The 22,578-nt window shown below is 41.4% G+C and overlaps 1 protein-coding gene across 1 annotated transcript; it reads left to right on the top strand.

The window, feature by feature from the left end:
* The first annotated feature begins 8,121 nt into the window (after positions 1 to 8,121).
* LOC147417825 (pentatricopeptide repeat-containing protein At3g16610-like) lies at positions 8,122 to 11,652 on the top strand. The gene has a single exon (XM_086507046.1). It carries the CDS (start codon positions 8,122 to 8,124, stop codon positions 11,650 to 11,652), a length of 3,531 nt encoding a protein of 1,176 aa, XP_086363172.1.
* Positions 11,653 to 22,578: the final 10,926 nt, after the last annotated feature.

Below are 22,578 nucleotides of genomic sequence, written 5' to 3' on the forward strand. Positions count from 1 at the left end.
GGCTTTAAACAAGATCACCATTAAGAATAGGTTTCCTATTCCTAGAGTGGATGATCTACTAGACAAACTGAAAGGGGCAAACATCTTTAGCAAAATTGACCTTAAATCAGGATATCACCAAGTCAAAATGTTTGAACATGATGTCTACAAAACTGCTTTCAGAACACAAACTGGGCACTATGAATTTCTTGTCATGCCATTTGGTTTGACAAATGCACCAGCTACATTCACACGCATGATGAATCGAATTTTCATTGACCATCAAGATTTTGTGATTGTATTTTTTGATGACATTTTGGTATTCAGTAAATCTGAAGAAGACCATAAGCAACATTTAACACGTGTATTTGATCTGCTTGCACAAAATCACTTGTATTTGAATCCTGAAAAGAGTTCATTTTTCCAATCTAAAATTAAATATTTGGGACATATTGTATCGGGTAAAGGAATTCATGTCGATCCAAAGAAAATTGAAGCCATTCAATCCTGGCCTAGACCCAAAAACTTGCATGAGCTACGATCTTTTCTTGGTCTTTGCAGCTATTACAGGAAATTTGTTCGTAATTTTGCTTACAAAGAACATTATTTGACTCTCTTGTTGAAGAAAAACACGCCTTATGAATGGACTGATTTGCAAGAAAGCTCATTTAATGCACTTAAACATGCTTTGACTAATGCACCTGTATTGCAATTGCCTGATTTTGAACGACCATTCTTTGTGGTAGTCACTGATGCTAGTGGTAAAGATATCGGTGCAGTCCTTATGCAAGATAACCATCCCATTGCTTTCGAAAGTCGTAAATTCAAACCGTTTGAAATAAAGTTCAATACTTATGATAAAGAATTGACCTCTGTGGTACATGCATTGAAAATCTGGAAACACTATGTAATGGGTACTGACTTGATCATTAAAACTGATCAACAAAGTATCAAATATTTACTTTCTCAGCCTTTAATAGATGATAGACATATTAAGTGGGCCGCTTTTATTCAAAGTTTTCAGCCCAACATTCAATACCAACCTGGTAAAGAAAACGTTGTAGCCGATGCTTTGAGTAGACGACCCTCACTTAATCATCTATCAACCATTACGGGAACTTCATTTGACACTATGCCTGACACTTATGCACATGACGATGACTTCAAAATGACATGGTTGCACATGCTTGATAATTCTGTACACACATTTCTCGAATACACTATTCAAGAAAACTTCCTTTATTTCAAACAAAAATTGTGTGTGACTAAATCTTTTCGTACATTAATTATTGAAGAATTGCACAAACCACCTTATGCTGGACATAGAGGATTTGCTGCAACTTTTCAAAAATTATGTCGTGATTTCTATTGGCCTGCTATGAGAATGGATGTTAAACAGTATGTGTCAACTTGTTTGATTTGTCAAAAAATCAAAGCAGCTACAGGTAAGAAATTGGGACTTTTACACCCTCTCCCCATTCCTGAAAGACCTTGGGAACATATTTCCATAGATTTTGTTACTGGTTTCCCACTCACAATGCACAAACATGACATGATATGGACTATTATTGATCGTTTCTCTAAACAAGCGTATTTTGTTCCGTGTAAGAAAACACTCACAGCACATCAAGCTGCACCTTTGTTTCTGAAGACTGTTTTTCCACATCATGGTTTGCCTAAAGTGATTATTTCCGATCGAGACTCAAATTTTTGTAGTGCTTTTTGGACTACTGTATTTGAAAATCTTGGCACTACACTTGACTTTACTTCTGCATTTCATCCTGAATCTAATGGTCAAACCGAAGTCACCAACCGCACTATTATTGACTTGTTGAAGGCTTATGTTTCCTCTCAACCTAAGAAATGGGATGACTACCTACATATTTTGCAATTTGCATACAACAACACCACTCACACTGCCACGGGTAAATCTCCCTTTGAAATTGTATACGGTCACTCACTTCCTACTCCTGCTTCACGTCTTTCTAATGTTGTGCCTGCCGCTGATGATTTCACTACTGACTTTCATGATATTTATGCAAGTGTGCATTCTGCCATTAAACACTCACAAGAACTTTACACCAAGCATGCTAACAAGCATCGCAAGGCACACCAATTCAAAGAAGGTGATCATGTTTTACTTCGCATCGAAAAACGAAGGATCAAAAGTGTTGATACTAATGTCTTTGTTAAGCTTGCTCCTCGTTTTTATGGACCTTTCAAAATTTCAGCTGTCATTAATGATGTTTCTTTTCGTTTAGAATTACCTGCACATTGGCACATTCACCATGCATTTCACATTAGTCTTTTACGACCATTCAGAGGACCCCTACCTACACACCACATTTACGAAGACCCACCTTCACTTGTAGACCAAGAAGAGCAACTCATCCCTGACAAAATAGTTGACCATGAGACCACCACTACACGCATTGGAATGGTTTATAACCGTTACCTTTTGACTTTCAAGGGCCACCCTAGAGAGGATGCCAAATGGATGCCTGAAAAGTTTTTTCGCAACTTTCCCAACCTTCTCCACACTTTCCATCACTCACGGTCCAGTTGATTTCTCTATTGAGCAACTGAGGACAGTTGCTATCCCTGGTGGGAGGGATGTTACGAGACTGGGCACCCTCCTGTTGTAGTGGTTAACTGCAATTGGGATAGCTGGGCGTAATGGTTAATTATGTGCTGTCTATTTATTTTACTAATTGAGTTGATGATGATTTTGTAGAGTGGAATGTGGGGAGTTGATGAAGAGGCGACGGCAATTATTCTTGGCCATTTTATAGTTCCACAGTATCTTAGAATCTCATTTCAATAAGCCACTATGGCTCTGTAAATATTTGTAGTGGGAACTCCCCTTATGGGTCATGCAAGAACTAATGAGCTTCACTCATTTACAAAAGTGAAGTGGTTGTAAAAGAGGGGCCTCAATTTTTGGCACCTCAAACTCAAAAATAATATATTAAATACCAACTCCACAAGAGAGGGGCCGTGGAGTTTGGGGCTAGATTTAAGCCTTTCTCTTGCAGATTCTCTTCTCTACTCTCTTAAGCTATGGTTATTTTGCTGTGTACTCTCTAATATAGTCTCCATCTCTTACACATATCTTACACCTCCTTACAAGCTTGTCTATATCAATTCTCTGTTTACTGTGTGTGTGTGTCATAGTCTAGGTGAGTGTGTGTGCTTGGAAATTGGAAGAAGAGGTGGACAGTTTGATGGTGATGGCTTGAAAGCTTATGTTGAGTACTTTAAGCGGTCGATCTCCCCCTCTTCTCCCAACAGTTCTGTAAACTTTGGTGAGCTAGGTGAAGATAATATCAGTATTGGTATTGAAACATCCTATACTGGTGAGGCTAGTATTTTTACAAAATCTGATGTATGCAACATCAATCTTGTATGTTGGCCTATCAAGGGAGTGACAACTATGGATGGAAAAGCATTGTTACAATATGAGGACCTACATGCTACAATGCCTTAAAAGACACATGCATTGAATAAGTTCGTTTGGTAGAGCCTATAATTAAAAAAAACAAAAGTATTGCTTTATCAATAGGAAGCCAAAAATGTCTATGAAACCTTCCAAGAAATCCAATCAAGCATCCCTATCATCCATCCAACTTGTTTCAACCATAGATTCTTGTTACAAAAAGTGTATGCGCAATGAATTTTGGGTTCAGAGTTTTCAAAATAGAACCAACTATGTGTATGATACAATGTTGATTGTTGGCATGAGAACACAACAACTACAAAGAATTGCTATGTATTTTCCTTTAATGGCAATGAGGTTTGCAATAGAGCTTGGTACAAAATTCATGGCATTCCAAAAACATCATTTAATAGTTGTCATGAACAATTTGAAAATGGGGTTCGGTGCTTAGTGCATGGTCATGATGGTTTCACAAGAAAAGGAAGAGACCATATAGAAAGGGGTAGGGCCATGATGCAGTCTTTTGTAGAGGAAAACTCAGAGAGAATGCCACATAAGAGTAGGACTATGGAAGATGGAACTAGGAGAACCTTGCTTGCAATACCAAACACATACAAGCAAATAGACACTTTACATGATGTCAATAAAACACTTGACAGTATGAGTCTCAAGCCAATGTCTAGCACTACATTTAATAGGATTCGGAATACAAAGTTTGCTAATGTGACCTTGTAAAAAACAAGTGAGTTCTCCAAGTGTGTTGTATGTAGTTCGATAAAGTCTCAACTAGAGTCAACAAAGGATGATGAAATAATTGCACATTTGAAGGATGAATGTAGAATTCACATGACGCAAAAACAAAGTTATAGGAATGTGTATTACACATGGTTTAAGTTCTCACAATCACAAAAAGGTTAATAAGACAACAATACCTAGATTGCATGTGAATTCAAAAGACTATGTGAATGCACATCAATTGCAAGTATCATTAACATGTATGATAACGCATTAACATGGTCATATGATGTATGGTCATTTCTTGCTTAATGGTCTACGGCCTTTAGATCCCAATGCTACAGTTGGTTCCCTTGTTGTATGCTTATGGAATATGGAAAGAATAGAAAACCATGAACTAGGAGATTTATGTCATGACGGTATGCCACGCAATGACATAACATTATTCAATGCATTGAACTCCACGATGGCTCTAGACCACCAAAATAGAATGAAGCACCAGCATGAGAGGACTCTATCAACAATAACTCCAACATTGGCTATTAAAGGATGTAATGAAAAGATTGCTAACTTTCAATCAACCTCCTTGTAATGTGTAATGGATACCATGCCCAATCTTGTATTTTGGAAATTGCTTGAGAATCTTTTGCTACAACTAGATAATTGTGCAAGCGAGAATAAGGATCACTATTTAGCTTATCCTTGGTAGTAGCAAAAGGTGTTTTCAAAATTGTCATTTGGGATTCTTAATGGTGGGTCATACACATGAGGGCATATATGCAATGTTTACTAGGTTCTCAGAGAGATTGCGAACATGAATGGCATTCACTTTGCCACATTTGATGGAACATTTCCAAATATATGAAAGCTCAGCTCCGACACCATTTCTAATGACACAAGTCTTTTGATTTCAATCCTTGGTACATGTGTGATGGACAAGATGCACTAGGTGGACACTCTAAACCACTTCAATTTTGTTTCTATATGCAAGGTGAAATCCCAATAATGCAATACAAAATTCACCCCAAATCACTTGATTGGATGCCAAGGGAGTTAGGAATTGATTTGTGGAAAAAAGAAAAATTGCCAACATGCTGCCCATATGTGATACCTATAGCAGACTATGTGAGGATAGTCCACTAGTTATTCAAGGGATTAAGGCATATCTTGATTTTTGGAAAGGATGTTTTCTATTAAAGGGAAAGGACTACGATTCTACAAAATACATCGAGCCAGTTATTACTTATTGGAAAAACATAATTAGTGAGCTTGAACGACCAACCAACAAACACACTTGTGAAGACTACAGGGAGTCATCAAATGCAATAAATAGAGGAAGACGGAGATGAGTTTCAAGGATATGAAGAATTGAATGATCACTTTGTTGATCTTCAAAGAGCAAGGTTGTAAGAAGCTTTTAGGCCTCAAATTGATGTAAGGAAAGGGGATTTTGTTCTTGTGAGACTCGCAAATCGAGAATATAGAATATGGATAGGAGTTGCAAAGTTAGAGATTGACGTAGACAACTCATCTCCTACCTACAAGAAAGTTTTCATTCAATATTGGGCACCAAAACATCGAAAACGAAATCCCACAATCATGAACACTATGAGGATTGTTAGAAATTGTAAATTTGTATTCTTGTGAGCACAATCACTACTATATGGCCTAAGATTTTGGTAAGTCATATTGTCTTTTTGTAATGTGACATTACCTCTAACAATTGACAACTATACCAAGAAACACATTTCGCTTAATGCCATCCAAATGCATAGGGTTGTTAATATGGATTCTTTGCTATAACAATAGTCTATTGGGTTATGGAATTACTTCCACACGAGATTGTGTGTAGATTGAGCTCTTCAAATTCTAGAGAGATGCTTCCACACCTAGGTTTCAAATCTTGATTCCGAAGAAAAGTTGAGGAGGTGTTATAAGTGGTGGTCCAAGGTAAATGAGGTAGTTCTTGCAATGCTAATATCATATTCTGTGTGTATAGTGCACACTCTACACACACACACACACACACACACACACACACACACACACACACACATACACTCTGAAGAAGTCACTCTTTACAACATGTACCATAAAACATTAGTTAATTGGAGAGAATTATAGATACTCCAAACATTCATGTTGTATGCATACATTAGAGGGAAGTGAGGGTTTTTAAAAGATTCCCACGGTATAAATATAGCATGTATATAGGCTTTAATTGTAATGCATATGGGCTTGTGTGATGGCCTCATAATTTGTTTATGTAATATAAAAGGTTCAAAGCCCTCTTTTACTTGCTAAAAGAAAAACATGTGTATTGGGGCATTATATATATTCTCTTGAAACCTAATACCCACACTGGCCTCTCTCTCTCTCTCTCTCTCTCTCTCTCTCTCTCTCTCTCAACTCTCTCTCAACTCTGCACGCAGACATACATGCGTTTTTAATTTCAAAGACCTAGATGACAAATAACGTCTTGCCACCTCAACCAATCACAAATAGAACCCAAGATTACTTTGTGATGTACTTTGCCCAAGATCTAGGCCTACTACTTAAAAGGTATTCCTAATGGCTTCAAAAGAATTAAAAGGTATTTCTAATTCAAATATTCCCTCACACCAACAAAAACGATGTGCTACTCTATAGCACGTAGCAATGGGCAATGATAAAGCACGTAGATTGCAACAATACTAGCTGGGAAGGATGAATACAACATTGCGCATCCGAGAGAGAGAGAGAGAGAGAGAGAGAGAGAGAGAGAGAGAGAGAGAGAGAGAGAGAGAGAGAAATGAAATGTTATATTGACGTCTTAGAAAGGCCAAAATGACCTATGAGACCAAAAAGTTACAATCGGTGTAACCTCATCGTCTGTATTGGCTAATGGCACGAATGATTTTTAAAAATTTTGCGTTGACAGAATATGAGGTTAGAATAGTAATAGGATATAGTTTTAAAAAAATTCCACTTTCGTGGCATTTTTTTCTCGTGACCTCAGGGCACTGACGTCGCTGCAAGACATCGATAGTCGACACACCACAATTGATGCCCAGCTCGCAGAGAGAGAGAGAGAGAGAGAGAGAGAGAGAGAGAGAGAGAGAGAGAGAGAGAGAGAGAGAGAGAGAGAGAGACTCCTCGAAAGCTGCTCCCGACAGTGACCCTCCAAACCAGAGGAGACAGCACTCTGAACTTCCTCGTGGCTACGAGGTTGTGAGAGAGAGAGAGTCTTCGACACCGTCAAGGGAGACAGAAGAGAGGGGGGGGGGGGGGGGGGGGGGGGGGGGGGGGGTTAATTTATTCTCAATAGGGAGCTACTATTTCTACTAGCTTCTATTTTTATGAAAGTAGAAACTAATATCGACTACTCTCCTTTTCCCCTTTCAATTTCCAATTGACGGAATCTCAATATCGACTACTCTCCTTTTCCCCTTTCAATTTCCGATTGACGGAATCTCAATTCGTATCTCAAAAAAAAACCCACACTCAACATGTGGGTGCCCTATTTTGGTTGATTCGTCTTTAGCTCTCGAAATGGCAGGAAAGGGCTTCTCTCTTGAATATGCTTGTACGCATAGTCCGCCTATCCGCCATGGCTGTATGGCCGGTCCATTTCATACAGACTTGATCATCAGAGTAGGCAAGGGCGGATGACCCATAACTGAAGATGAAGAAGAAGAAGAAGAAAAGAGCCCGATCAAGCTTGAGTACGTTTTGTGTTCTGCGACAGCCGTCACAAACGCATGTGGGCATGATATGGGAAAGTCGCATTACAAGACAGCGCTCAACAAGCTTCTACGCCATGTTTTGATCGGGCATTCCCGTTCCAGGATGAAAGAACATGCCATGGACCTTTGCTTGCTTAAACACAATCAAGAGAATGCACTTGCTTGCTTAATAACTCAGGTGTTGATCCAGAAGGTTATCCATCAAATGCGAATGCCAACAATTTTTACTTAACAAAAGTTGAAAGCATGCCAAATGCTGAGCAATTCAATGTTCTCAATAAGCTGTCACATCGTAGCCAGTGCTCATGGAACACGCTTATCACTTGCCAACTCAAGTCTGGTATGTCTCAGCAAGCTCTTAATCTGTATCAACAAATGCCAAAGGATGGTTCTGTGTGCATCACTGGGCATACGTACGTGACATTGTTAAAGGCTTGCACAAAGCTCAAAAACCTTGACCTAGGCCTTTTTATACATGCTGATGTTGCCCGGGTTGGCTTGCTTGAATGTGATCTCTTCATCGGCAACACTTTGATTGACCTTTATGCCAAACTGGGTTTGCTTGAAAAAGCACAGCAGGTGTTTGACAAGCTTTCTAAAAGAGATGTTATCTCATGGACTGCACTAATGGCCGGATATGTGGAAGATGGGCATGGTGAAGTAACACTCAAGTTTTTCGAGGTCATGAAGCAGGAAGATGTCCCCCCAAATGCTGTCACATACATATGCATCTTGAAAGCTTGTGGTGGCCTAAGAGCTATAAACAAAGGCAGAGAAATACGTGATGAAGTTGAAAGGCATGGGTTATTGGAAAGCAACTTGCTTGTATGTAGCTCATTGGTGGACATGTATACCAAATGTGGTCTGCTTAAAATAGCACTACAAGAATTTGACAAGATTCCTTTCCGAGATGTAGTCTTGTGGACAGTATTGATTGCAGGCTATGTTGAGCATGGTTATGCTGAAGAGGCATTTGACTTTTTCCAGCAGATGCAACTTGAAGGAGTTTCTCCTAATTCTGCAACTTTTGTCTGCATTTTAAAAGCTTGCAGCAGCATTGGAGCAATAGAGAGGGGCAGTGAATTACATGCTGCTGCTGAAAGAGAGGGATTTTTAAAAGACCCACTTGTTTCCAACACTTTAATTGACATGTATGTCAAGTTAGGGTTGCTAACATGTGCCCAAGAGGTGTTTGACAATGTTGTAGTCCGGGATGTAGTCTCATGGACAGCACTTATAGCTGGATATGCAGAAGATGGGCAAGGGAAGAAGGCAATTGAGTGCTATGAGAAAATGGAGCATAACGGAATTTCCCCAAATCCGGTTACCTTTGTTTGCAGCTTAAAGGCTTGTGGGTCCACTGGAGCAGTAGACAAGGGTTGGAAATTACATTCTGAGATTGAAAGGCGTGGATTGCTGAAAGAAGACACTGCTGTTGGAAATGCCTTGGTTGACATGTACGCCAAATGTGGCTTATTTTTATGTGCGCAACAAGTGTTTGAGAAGCTTCCAGTACGGGATGTTGTTTCTTGGAATGCTTTGATTACATCATATGCTGAGCATGAATATGCACTGGAGACTCTTCAGTCTTTTGAGAGGATGTATTGTGAGGGTGTTTTCCCGGACATCATCACATTTGTTTATGCCTTGAAATCTTGTGGTAGCATAGGAGCTTCAGGCAGAGGTCGCCAAATACATGCGGAGATAGAAAGAGAGGGATTAATGGACAGAGAACTTGTGATTGGCAATACCTTGATTCAGATGTATGCTGATTGTGGTTTACTTGCAATAGCACAGCAAGTGTTTGACAAGCTTTCATCGAAAAATGCAGTCAGTTGGAATGTTTTGATGGGAGGGTATGCAGAACATGGACATGCTGAGGAGGCCCTGACATGCTTTGAAGAAATGCAATTACAGGGTGTCTCTCCTAGCCCTTGCACTTTTATTTGCAGCTTGAAGGCATGTGCTAGCACAGGATTAACAGACTGGGGAAGAGAGTTACACTCCAAGATTGAAAGACAAGGGTTGTTTGAAAGAGACAGTGTTGTTGGCAACAGTTTAGTGACCATGTATGCCAAATGTGGCTTACTAGAAAGAGCAGCACAAGTGTTTGACAAACTTCCGGTCCAGGATGTGACCTCATGGAATGCCTTAATGACAGGTTATGTACAACATGGCTATGGTAGTCAGGCATTGAACTGTCTTGAGCAAATGCGGTTGCATGGTGTCTGGCCAAATACTTCAACCCTTATTTGCAGCTTGAAAGCTTGTGGGATTCTTAGAGATTCAGAAAGGGGCCAAGAAATACATGCTGAGGTTGAAAGTTATGGCTTGTTAGGAAAAGATCTTGCTGCTAGTAACACATTAGTCCACATGTATGCAAAATGTGGCTCACTTAATGTTGCACAAAAAGTTTTCGACAAACTGCAATCTCGTGATTTTGTCACTTGGGCTGCTCTTATTGCAGGGTATGAAGAACATTGTTTTTGTGAGGAAGTTCTGAGTTGTTTTGATCAAATGTTACATGAGGGGTTTTTTCCAACTGCTGCGGCCTTTGTTTGCTACTTGAAATCATGTGGTAATTTAAGGGCTTTAGAAGAGGGTACAAATTTACATGCAGAGGTTGAAAGGCTTTATCTTCTTGATGGAAACTCTCTACTTGGCAACAGTGTGGTGGATATGTACATGAAGAATGGCCTGCTTTCAAGAGCACAAGAAGTATTTAACAACCTTCCTTGCCGAGACGTGGTTTCATGGAATATAATCATTACAGGGTTTGCTGGTCATGGGCATTGGGAAGAAGCACTAAGGTTTTTGAAGCTGATGCAGCTGGAAGGAATCTTGCCAGATGCTGTCACTTTTGTTAGCTTCTTAAGAGTTTGTGAAATTGAAGGGGCATTGAACAAGGTTGAAGAACTTCATGCTGAGATAGAAAGTTTGAGTTTTTTGGAAGGAGATATCATGGTTGCTAATGCACTGGTCCATCTATATGCTAAATGTGGCTGCCTTTCAAAAACGCAGCACATATTCGACAAATACCATGGTCGGGATGCTGTTTTATGGAATAGGCTCATGGAAGACTATACCTATTATGAGCAAAATGACAAGGTTTTGGAGTCCTTTGATTGTTTGCAGCTAGCAGGTGCCTGTCCGGATGCAAGCACCTTCATCTGCAGCTTGAATGCTTGCAGAGATTTAGGGGCCATAAGTAAAGGTGAAGAGCTACATGGTGAAATTCAAAAAAGAGGATTGCTACAAGAAGAGCTACATGGAGAAGTTGGAAATACTCTTGTAAGCATGTATGCAAAATGTGGCCGTCTAATGGAAGCTTATCGCGTCTTCGACAGGCTTCACATTCGAGACGTGGTTTCATGGACTGCGCTTATGTCCGGATATGCAAAACTTGGACAGACAGCTGATGTTTTCAAGATTTTCAACAGCATGGTAGGAGAAGGTACAAAGCCTGACTCAATCTCATTGCTGGTTGTGCTTAGAGCGTACAATTTTCTAGGTTTTCCTAGTGGGGATAACTCATATTGTGAGGCAATTGCCAAACATTATGGCATTGCTCTATCCCTTGAGCATTATTCATGTGTAGTTCAATTCTTTAGCCATGTAGGAGAGCTAGATACAGCTCTAAATATAATAGAAACAAGACCATCCTGCCAAAAGATTGCCATGTGGGATATGTTATTGGATGCGTGCAAAACGGTTGGATGTGAGCAGTTTGGAGAACTAGCATTCAAATGCGGTATATTGAGAGGGAAGACTAACTGACCTGTACAATGTTGCCATACACTTTGCACTAACTTATTATGTTCAGATTTCGTATTTGCACTCATTATGAATGATCAAGTGCCGTATTACCATGATCACTGCAACTAACCTGTACAATGTTGCCATACACTTTGCACTAACTTATTATTTTTAGATTTCAAATTTGCACTCATTATGAACGAGCAAGTGCCGTATCAACATGATCAATGTAATGCTCATGCTCATGATCAGTTAGAGCGGGTAACTGGAAAACTCGATTTTGGAAAGGAATGAAAAGGAAGACTTTGATGCTAAGATTGTGACAACATCATCATTTAACCAACTTATAAAATCACCCCAAAAAAAGATCACACCATCATTGCCTGAATTCCCTCTCATCTTAATGATTGCCCACTATCTCTATAAAGCAATCATTAAATTTTTTCAATCCTGAAAACAAGTGAGATTTTATTTCCTTTTTAGTTAGATAAAATAGGGAAGTGAATTGTATAGCCTTTGCCCTTTTAGGTAGGCCAAAAAAGAGGTGGCCAAACTTTTATGGGGGTAAAAAAGCGTACTTTAGTGGTGAAATAGTTCTGGTGATCCTCGTTCTATTTAGAGTGGGAGTCATTGGTGAAGAGTTCTATGTTTACTTCTCTCAACACTAAGTAACACAAGGCAATAAATGAAGGGGGGTGAGTGTTATGAGTGTGCTTAGGACACTCTGTTAAGTATGGAGCCTGATTTACCCTTGTAATTTTCTGTGGTAAAAGTGCACATTTGCAAGGCCCCCATTATGAGGAGAAGCCATCGTGCGTGAAGGAAAATCACTCAACGGAAACCAAAATTTTCATGGACAAGAATCAGGGGCAACTTTAAAGGCCTCGGAAGCGGAGGCCTCGAGACTTTTTTTTTTCGCCGGAATATTATGGCCGAACGGCGGCCAGAAAGTGGTCGGAAAACAATCGGTCGGTTGGCCGGTAATCAATGGCCGGTGGCTGGTGGTCGAAAGTCAATGGTCGGTGGCCGGTGGCCGAATTCAATGACCGGTGGCCGAATTCAAAAACAGACTTTTCTTCTGAAGGACGGCCACACATGGGCGGATTGGAGGGTCCGATTTGGATTTATTCGCACAAGGGCGGCTACACATGGCTTTCTCTCATAAAAGAGGGCAGCCCTTTTGGCCTATAAAAGGAGGCCATTTCTACACACATTTCATAGTGTGAAGTTGATGCAACAAGGTGAGTGTGAGGTGGTGAGAGTGAAGCAAGGCGGGAGCTCCATTAAGGGTATAATCCTTTTGTAAACTACTTCTTGTTCTGAAGTACTAAAGCCATTGAGTGGCTGCTTTCTCGTGGACGTAGCCCACATTGGGTGAACCACGTATATCGTGTGTACTCTCTCTCTCTCTCTCTCTCTCTCTCTACTCTATAATCTCGTGTATATAAATCTGTCTCTCTCCATTAAGTAATCTACTCAATTATCTATTTAGCTACGTCTTATTTCCTAACACACTCAAGGTGGAACCTTCACCGAGAGGCCAAGTCTTTGCAACTTTGAGCGCGTAGGTTGGGAGGCTCGCGTTCGGCTGACTTAAGTCCCCTTAGGTGTGGCTCATGGAGGGTCCGTCCAAAAAATGGCCCGTCCTCACTTCTAGCTTGAAATGTGCGAGAGTTGCCGTCGTGGCTTCGCGTGGTGAAAGTTTGAGTTGAGTGCAAAAGCGTCTTTTAGTATAAATAAGCAAACGAGGCTATTTGGGTCTGGAGTGCATGTCCAAGAGGTGCCTCTAGAAGCCTCTTAGGCAACTTTGGACAATCTTGAAAATTTGTCGAAAATACCTTGGTCCGTCTCGGGCCGGTGGGCTAGGTTGAATCTACTGACAACAGTTGCGAGCAAATGATGCTCATCTGGAGCGCACATTCCTGAATGTGAATGGCTGATCTTGAAGAGGACATCAAGACCTCCACACGGAGTATCTAAACGTCAAATTTCGACAAGTGGTCCATGAATAGCGAGTCGCTGATGCTCATCGACGAGTAGTGACCGACGGCCCAAAGCAGAGCCCCGCATGCGAGCAGGGTGCTCCGTTTCACCCACGGGTCATGTTGCCTTGGAGGCCCGTGTGTGAGACGGAATCCCCGTTTACCTCCGCGTTCAAGAACGGCGGGCCAAATCTTTAGGAGCCATGCGTGCAAGGCTCGGCAATTAAGCCCAAGGATTGACTTTGAAGAGTACTTACTCTCCATGATGGAGTTGTGAAGACTGGCAAATCTATTTGATGCACACTACTCCCACACCCACACAATCAACCAAGATCTTGCGACTTAGTTCTCACACTTGAAGACGAGTGCTGCATCGTTAAGGCAGCTCATGTATATTCGGAACAGACAAGTTCCCTCGGCATAGATCAACGCAATAGGTGGTCTATGCCCACTTTTGTAAATTCTACCTATCATCCCAATCAAAAAGTGTCAAATGGACTTGGTATTCACAACCTTCTGCCAATAAACCAGCACTGCTGCTATGGGTTAATAATGACATTGCCATCAAAGGTTAGAGCACCCAGAAGCAATCCAATTTTATGCCACTTAGTGGACGCACGTAGGTCTACACCCTCCAAGGCATTACCTGGGGAGAGTCCAATGCCAACAATGCCACTCTCAAGGACAAGAGGTTTCTTGGGAGGAGGGGGGGGGGGGGGGGGGGGGGGGGGGGGGGGGGGTAATGTTAGGCCTTGGTTGATTTTGAGGCTCCGCGGTGATGACCAACGCCCGATCTTGGCAGACCATAGCTCGGTGCCGTGGGGTGCATGATGGACCTAGTTAGGGACGATGAACGATGCAGCATAGTCTTGACCTAAATTTTTCTACTCAACTCACCGTCTAGGTACTATGGGCGAATGATTGGGTTTGAGAGGGCTCGGTAACCTTGAGATTCCTGCTTGAAGCACCTACTCGAGTGCTCCTGTAGACACGGTGTCTTGATTGAGCCTTACCTATGGTTGAAGTAAGGTATATTCGAAGTTCTTTCAAGACTTATCGAGCATCGGTCACCCCGCTTGACCAAATAGATGAAGTCTATCCGATTTTCTTGCAAGTCAAGGTTTTCCTCAGACTTTGCCGCCCGCCAAGGTAAAATCCCATTGATCCCTTGGAATTTTGACATACTTCAGGGACTCTGTTGAACCTGGGTGTTTGGATATGAGTCTTGAAAACTTGAGTTCAAGACTTGAAGATAACTCGAAAAGAAGAAGATCGCCAATCCGCTCTATCCTTGCTAGCCCCTTTAAGACTTGTCTTGAATTGAGCATGGATGCTCATATCTGTCTTTTCTGCTCTTAAAGAGCTTCGATTTGTTCTTGACAATCCCGTCTCTGGTGGCCTAAAGGGTGAAGTTGAGAATCACTCATCCTGATTCTCCATGGATTCCTCGTTTTGGATCCCCTATAATCCTGATGTAGGGTTTCTGTGCAATGTGTTTGAAGAAATGTAGGTGGGGCCTCCTATCTTGAGCCTAATGTGGACGCACAATGTAGGTGTATGCACTGCTGTTACCTGTAAGGGCTCCTGACTGAGCCAAACGTAGGCGTTCTTGCTTGATGGGTCTATGCACGGGTCTATGTCACCTGCTTGTGAAGTTCAGGGGCTTGTTCTTGCTTCTTGCTTGCGTCTTGATTGAGTTGGGGGATATTGCCTTGCTTGGCTTACCTGTTTTACATTGGGGCTAGGATGTGGTCTGCTTGCCTTCACCTGCCGATTGAATTCTTCTCAAGAGGTACTCTTGACCTCACACTGATGAGGCGCCGTCCTTCTCTGGCCGGCTTGTTGATTGCTTTCTTGATGGGAAGGAGGCTCTCTGGACACCTATCTCATTGATGCTGCTGTTGAGAGGTGGCTCTCCAGCCTAACCTCGATGAGTCCCTCTAGACTAAATCATGGAGACATCTCGTTGTCCCAGATGGTGAAGAAGCCTCAACTCTTCCTCCTTTGCCTTGTACTGCGGTGGATTAGGCATAGGATTTACATTCCTCTTTCCATTGGAGTCACATCGTTTTGCAACCCCGGTCACGTTCCTGGTGACCCAGTGCGTTTGCATCGCTAGCTCGCACCTTTAGTGACTTATCTTGGCAGGAGATCTTGCGTACATTGCTTATGAGTACCCGCCGTTGGTAGATGGGAAGTTAGCTCTGAAACCAAGTGTTACGGGATACTCAAGGTGGAACCTTCACTGAGAGGCCAATTCCTCGCAACTTTGGACGCACAGGCTGGGAGGCTCGCGTTAGCTAACTTGAGTCCAACTCATGGAGGGTCCGTCCAGAAAACGGCCCATCCTTACTTCTAAGAATGAGGCTATTCGGGCCTTGAGTGCATGTCCAAGAGGTCCCTCTGGAAGCCTCTCAGGCAACTTTGGACACTCTTGAAAATTTGCCAAAAATGCCGCGAACCCCTCTTTTGAAGAAAGTGATGGTGCAGACAAGGATGAACAAGGGAAGAAAAAGGCGAGAAAGAGGTCACCCTATTCTCCATCCTCCTCATAATCTTCCTCTTCTGAAGAAAGTCATGGTGCAACTCTAAAACCAATGTAACATCTAATGCACTAGTAACTTGTGTGTAGCGGAAATTGATAACATAGTGAGCATTTCATTAAGAACGAGTTCCTAATGAGCATAGAGAGAGTACTTAATTTGAGAGCAACATAGAAATCTACACCTAACTAGTTTATCATAGACAATACTTGAAAAGAGAGAGAAATAGAACAATTGACAACAGTTGAGGACCGAATTTACATGGAGCCGGTCCCCCCTCCAAAAAGGCTTTGTATTATAGCTTCTCCCATCAAAGGAGACTTTTGTACGATACAAGCTTTGTGTTCCTTGACGAAACTCATTGGTGCAATGAAGATGGAAGCTTCATGCACCAAATTATGCTTGAAAAACACACCTAGTGTCCCTAGCCTCAGTCCCAAGACCTCACACACCTTCAAAAATCGTGAGAGCTAGCAGGGAATGAGGAAAGATTGAGAGGAAGAAGATGTATCTTACATGAAATAAGTATTCTCCTCACATAATTACTCTAATAGCATAGATTAGCTTAGTAATTAGCATGGTAGAGGAGATGAGCATGCCATTGAAGCTTGGCTCTTGGTTGGATTTGCATTCCATAGCCAAGAGTTGTTGGTGTATGCCTCCACTTCTCAATGCTTGGAGAAGGATATGGAGTTCTTGCTCAACACATAAGTTGTGTGTGTGTGTGTATGTGTGTGTGTGTGTGTGTGTAGCAAAGTGAGTTAGACTAAAAATGCCAACTCTCTCTCTACTTGGTTGACCCCTCTTGCTTTTTGCTCTTGCTGGCTTCCTATTGGCTCCTGCAAAGCTTAGCCAATCACAAATTAAAAGCATAATTGATAGCCTTGTGGCATGTGTCCCCCTTTTCCCTTTTGTAAGAGCTTTAGGTAATTAAATAATTTATTTAAACTCTCATTGGACCTTTTAGTCTTCTGGCCACCAACAGGAATCAAGCAAGCCATTGGGCTGCTGTATGTTCATTGGACCCCTTGGTAGACTGTCCAATAGTCTTCTAGGGAGCTTACTTTCTATTGATTCTTTTATCAAGCAATTTTAAATTGATTAGACTAATTTTAATCGCCTAATTCTCATTGGTCCACCTCTATGACCATCCGATAGGATTTGAGGGGAAATTGGGGGCAACTGGCCTAGGAGCCTGCCATGTGTCCATTCTTCCCTTTGGGGAGAGCTTGGGTGTGTGTGTGTGTTTCTCTCTCATCCCCTACCATTAGGGCTCGCCCCCTCCTTCCTAGGGACGTGGAAAGACTTTTTAGTCTTCCCATAACCATCCAATATTTTTCACCTTTGGCCATTGGACTTATTAGTTAATTTTTGGAACCTTAGCCTATGGAAGTCTTAATGGAGCTGAACCTTAGGTCTTTTAAGCCCCATTGAAGAGCATTGATCTTTTGCAGACTGTCTCTCTTCCGATCCCTATTTTCTCTCCTTTGGCTCCCTGCTGAGACCAGTCTGGCAGCCTTACCAATATTCTATCTTTTACTCCCTTGGTACTTCCCTATATTAAATGATTAGTTTAACATGAGAAAATCATTTGGGAGAATTAGATATTAGTTTTTATGACATTACCTCTTTCTACATTGTCCTTCCCCTTAGGCTCACTACGGTCCTTGTTTTCCATGGGCTTAAGATTTCTCTTAGCCCTTTGTTGGAAGTTGATTCTTGAAGCCACAATGGTATGGCGTATGACCGCAGATATGGTGAGTGGCCTTTGGGAGTTAACATACTCTGCCATATCCTGAGATAAACCCGCAAAAAGTTGTTGTTTTTGATCTCCAAAATCTATCTTTTTGTAGACAGTGGCTTTGAGATGTGAATCCCAAAACTTGTTTACATATTTGTGAATAGATTCTTAGGGAGAGAGATTCAAGCTTCACCATTCGGTGAGTACTTTGTCTTTGGCATCAGTAGCCAAAAACTGCTTCATGATGGAAGCTCTTAAAGCTTTCCATGTTCGTGGAGCTTCACCATTTTCTCGTAGGCTAGACCACCATTGCCTGGCGGACTTTTGAAAATGCGTAGCTACATGACGTAGCTTACAGGACTCCTGAAGCCCTCATCTCCAAATGCCGCATTGAATTATTAGATAAAGACCAAGACTTTGTTTGTAGCACCAAAGGTGCCATCCTAGGTAAGGAAAGAGATGTTCTTTTCTCCCTCTTTGAACTTTTTGAGCTTGGATGACCTTTTCCAGGGCGCATAGGATTTCCTATGGCCTCTTCTTTCGGGGGTTCGAGAGCTGCACCATCACTTTCTTTAGAAGAGGAAGAGTATGAGGAGGATGGAGAAGAGGGTGACCTCTTTCTCGCCTTTTTCTTCCCTTGTTTCTCCTTGTCTGCACCATCACTTTCTTCATAAGAGGAAGAGGATGAAGAAGATGGAGAAGATGACCTCTTTATCACCTTTTTCTTCTATTGTTTTCTGTCATGCCTCTTTGAATTATGGTGTGGACAATTGTGCGATGGTCTTCTCCGTTTAGGGGGTGTTGGAGAGCGTTTTTCCCGCCGTCTTTGTGGATCCATCTCCGCCGAGGTGGCAGGATACTCACTTCTTTCTCGTTCTTTCGGTGGGGGCTCTTCCGTTGAAACTTGAGTTCTTCTTTGGGAGGGAGATTCCTCATCGAAGAGTAGTAAGTTTTTGAGCCCTTCGTGCGGATCCTCCTCTTCTTCCCTTATCGGAGAGAGTCCTCTTTTCGAAGTCTCACCAGGAGCTTTCCTAGGTACTCTCTCTTCTTGGTGGGGAGTTTGGAGAATACCGTGGGTGCGTAATTGCTGTAGCACTTCACCTTGGGAGGGATGGATTGCCCAGGCCTTGTTGAAGCCTAGAAACAAGATAGCATAGGGTCATCATTAGTTGCTCTTTCATTAGCAAAATCAAAGCTATCAACATTCATTTCAATCTCTTTTCCCTTGTTGGCCATACTAGAAAATTTTAGGTGTAAATTTTTACTTGTACTTTGGCACTTCAAGCCCTAGTTGCTACTCCTCTTTATCTTCAAAGATAAGAACTCAAGCATCTATACCCATGGCTCGAATATTATTAATTGTAAGGAATAGAAGAGAGGGTTTAACAGAGCCAAGACAACACCGGCTCTTATCAAGCTTCTAATAGCTCAATAATGGTTAAGCCATAGGCAAGCCCCATAGCACTCCATTATGCGTCGACTATAGAGCATTAAATAGGATCGCTATCAAGAATAGGTTTCCCGTTCCACGGGTAGAAGACCTATTTGATAAGCTACACGGGTCCACCTACTTCAGTAGGATTGACCTAAAAAGTGGCTACCATCAAAAGGACAGTTGATCAAGACATTGTAAAGACCACATTTCTCACTACGTTTGGTCTTTACGAGTACATTGTCATACCTTTTGGCTTGACCAATGCACCAACCACATTTAACCACCTGATGGAGAAGCTATTCAGGCCTCCCCAAACCTTTATTAGAGTGTTATTTGATGATATAATCATCTACTCTAATTCATTAGACAAACACAAGCAACACCTCTAGGTAATATTGCAAGTTTTACGCGAGAATAAACTTTATATCAATGAAAGAAAAGTGAATTCTTCTTACAAGAGATTCAATATTTAGGTCACATTATCTCTCAAGATGGCATCCAAATGGATGCATCAAAATTAGAGGTTATAAAAGGATGTCCTAATCCAAGGAATCTGCATGAACTAAGAAGCTTTATAGGTATGTGTGCATACTATAGACGCTTTATAGAAAAGTTCTCACAAATCGCGGGATCATTACATGACCTAACAAAAAAAGCGTTAGGCATATATGGTCCACCAAGAAGAACAATACTTTTATCTTAAAGAGAAGCTTATCTCTCAACCTGTGCTTACACTACCAGATCTCTCAAAGCCATTTGAGGTTCAATGCGACGCCTATGGTGATTGCCTTTGGAGCTGTTTTTCTACAAGCAGGGCACGCCATAGCCTACAAAAGTTGAAGGATCAAACCTATTGAGAAAACTCTAGGGATATATGAGAAGGAACTCTTAGCAATCCTACATGCTCTAGACTCATGGAAGTACTATTTATTGGGGACTCCTTTCATTCTACGAACGGATCACTAGAGCCTTAAGTACTTCATGAAGCAGACCAAGCTCTCCGACAAACAAATGAGATAGTCAAATTTCCTTTCGCAATTTCATTTTCATATTGGTCACATTGGTGGCAAGCATAATCAAGTGGTCGATGCACTCTCAAGACGACCGAGTGAATGCGGCATCCATAGCAACTCACAATGATCTATCTTCTATGTTAGATGAGTACACTATCGATCCCGATTTTAGAGATGTGATTTTAGACCTTGCACTAGGGAACAAGGAAAGAACCATTTACCCTACAATATGGTTATCTTCTCTATGGAAATAGAATATGCATTACTAACTCACTACATGAGAAAGTAATGTATGAATCTCATGCTCCTCCTTTTGCGGGGCATAGAGCGATTCACTCTACCCTAAAAGGGATAGAAACATACTTCTATTGGCTTGCCATGAAAGCAAAAATACGAGAGTATGTTTCAAAATGTATGGTATGCCAAAAGACAACGTTTGATAGAGGGAAGCAACCTGTATTGCTTCAACCTTTGCCAATTCCTAATTCACCATGTGAAACATTTAATGGTCTAGAAACTTGTGTGTAGCGGAAAATAACATAGACATAGTGAGCATTTCATTAGAATAGATTCCTAATGAGCATAGCAAGAGTGCTTGGATGGAGAGAGCAACAAAATCATAACACCTAGTTAGATAGGCATGAACAGTACTTCAAAAAGAGAGAGAAATTAAGCTATTGACAACAGTTGAGGACTGGATTTACATGGAGCTAGGCGGTCCCCCCTCCAAAAGGCTTTGTATTATATGTTTCCCACATCAAGGGAGACATTTTACAATACAATACTTTGTGTTCCTTCAATAACTTGCTGGTGCAATGAAGATAGAAGCTTCAATCACCAAGATCACACTTGTAAAACACAACATCAATTCCCTCATGGTCTCAGACCCAAGACCTCACACACCTTCAAAGATGGTGAGAGCTAGCGGGGTATGAGAGTAGATCAAGAGGAAGAAGGAGCATTCTTACGAGAAAGAAGTATGTCTCCTCACATAATCACTCATAATAGCTTAGCATAGCTTAGTAATTAGCCTGGCAGAGGAGATGAGCATGCATTGGAGCTTGGATCTTGGTTAATTTTGCATCACAAAGCCATGAGTTGTTGGTGTAGGCCTCCCTTCTCACAAGCTTGGAGTAGATAATGAACTTTCCATTAAAGCTTGAGAAGGAGATAATCTTATTTACCCCACACATGAGATTGTGTGAGTGTGTGTGTGATAATGCCTTGCCAAAATCAGCCCCCTCTCTCTCTTGGTCGACCCCTCTTGCTTTTTTACTCATCCTAGCATCCTATTGGACCCTGCAAAGCTTAGCCAATGATAATTAAGAACCATAAGTGATAACCTTGTGAGAGCTTTAGGTATCTAAATAATGCATATAAACTTTCATTGGACCCCTTTTGTGAGAGCTGTAAGTATCTAAATAATGCAATTAAACTTTCATTGGACCCCTTAGAATTCTGGTTAATAGGAATTAGGTAAGCCATTGGGCTGCTGAATGCTCATTGGACCCCTTGTCCAATAGTCTTCTAGAGAGCTTAATTTTTATTAGTTCTTTTATCAAGTTTTTTTTAAATGAATTTAACTAAATGTAATCTAGCCTAATTCTCATTGGTCCACCTCTATGGCCATCCAATAGGATTTGAATGCACCTTGGGGGCAATTAGCCTAGGGAGCTGACATGTGTCCCCTATTTTCTTTGTGTAAAGGGAGCTTGTTAGAGTGTGTGTGTGTGTGTTTCTCTCTCATCCCCTACTAAAAGGGCTCACCCCCTCAAGGATAGGGATGTGGGAAGACTTTTGAGTCTTCCCACAAGCATCCAATTTACCTAGAGTTTGACCATTGTACATAACCTTTGAATTTTGGAACCTTAGCATTTTGGAAGTCTTAATGGGCTGAACCATAGGGTCTTTGAAGCCCATTGTTGCACATTGCTCTTTTGCAGATGGACCCACCTTTGGATCCCTTAAGTGACTGATCTGCCAGCTTAACCAATATTCTTGCTTTTTCTCCCATGGTACTTCCCAATATTAAATGATGAGTTTAACATGAGAAAATCATTTGGGAGAATTAGATATTAGTTGTTATGACATTACCTGTCTCTTGAAATCATAGTCGTCCTCGACTATGGGGTAGAGAAGATAAAACCTAGTCATTAGTCCTTTTCCTAGCAGGTAGAGGATTCCTATTTTACCCTACGACATCGTTCCAAAATGGATGATTAATCTATTTGGT

This window comes from Adiantum capillus-veneris, chromosome 30, assembly GCF_014529385.1.
Source record: "Adiantum capillus-veneris isolate H3 chromosome 30, ASM1452938v2, whole genome shotgun sequence".
Taxonomy (NCBI): Eukaryota; Viridiplantae; Streptophyta; class Polypodiopsida; order Polypodiales; family Pteridaceae; genus Adiantum; species Adiantum capillus-veneris.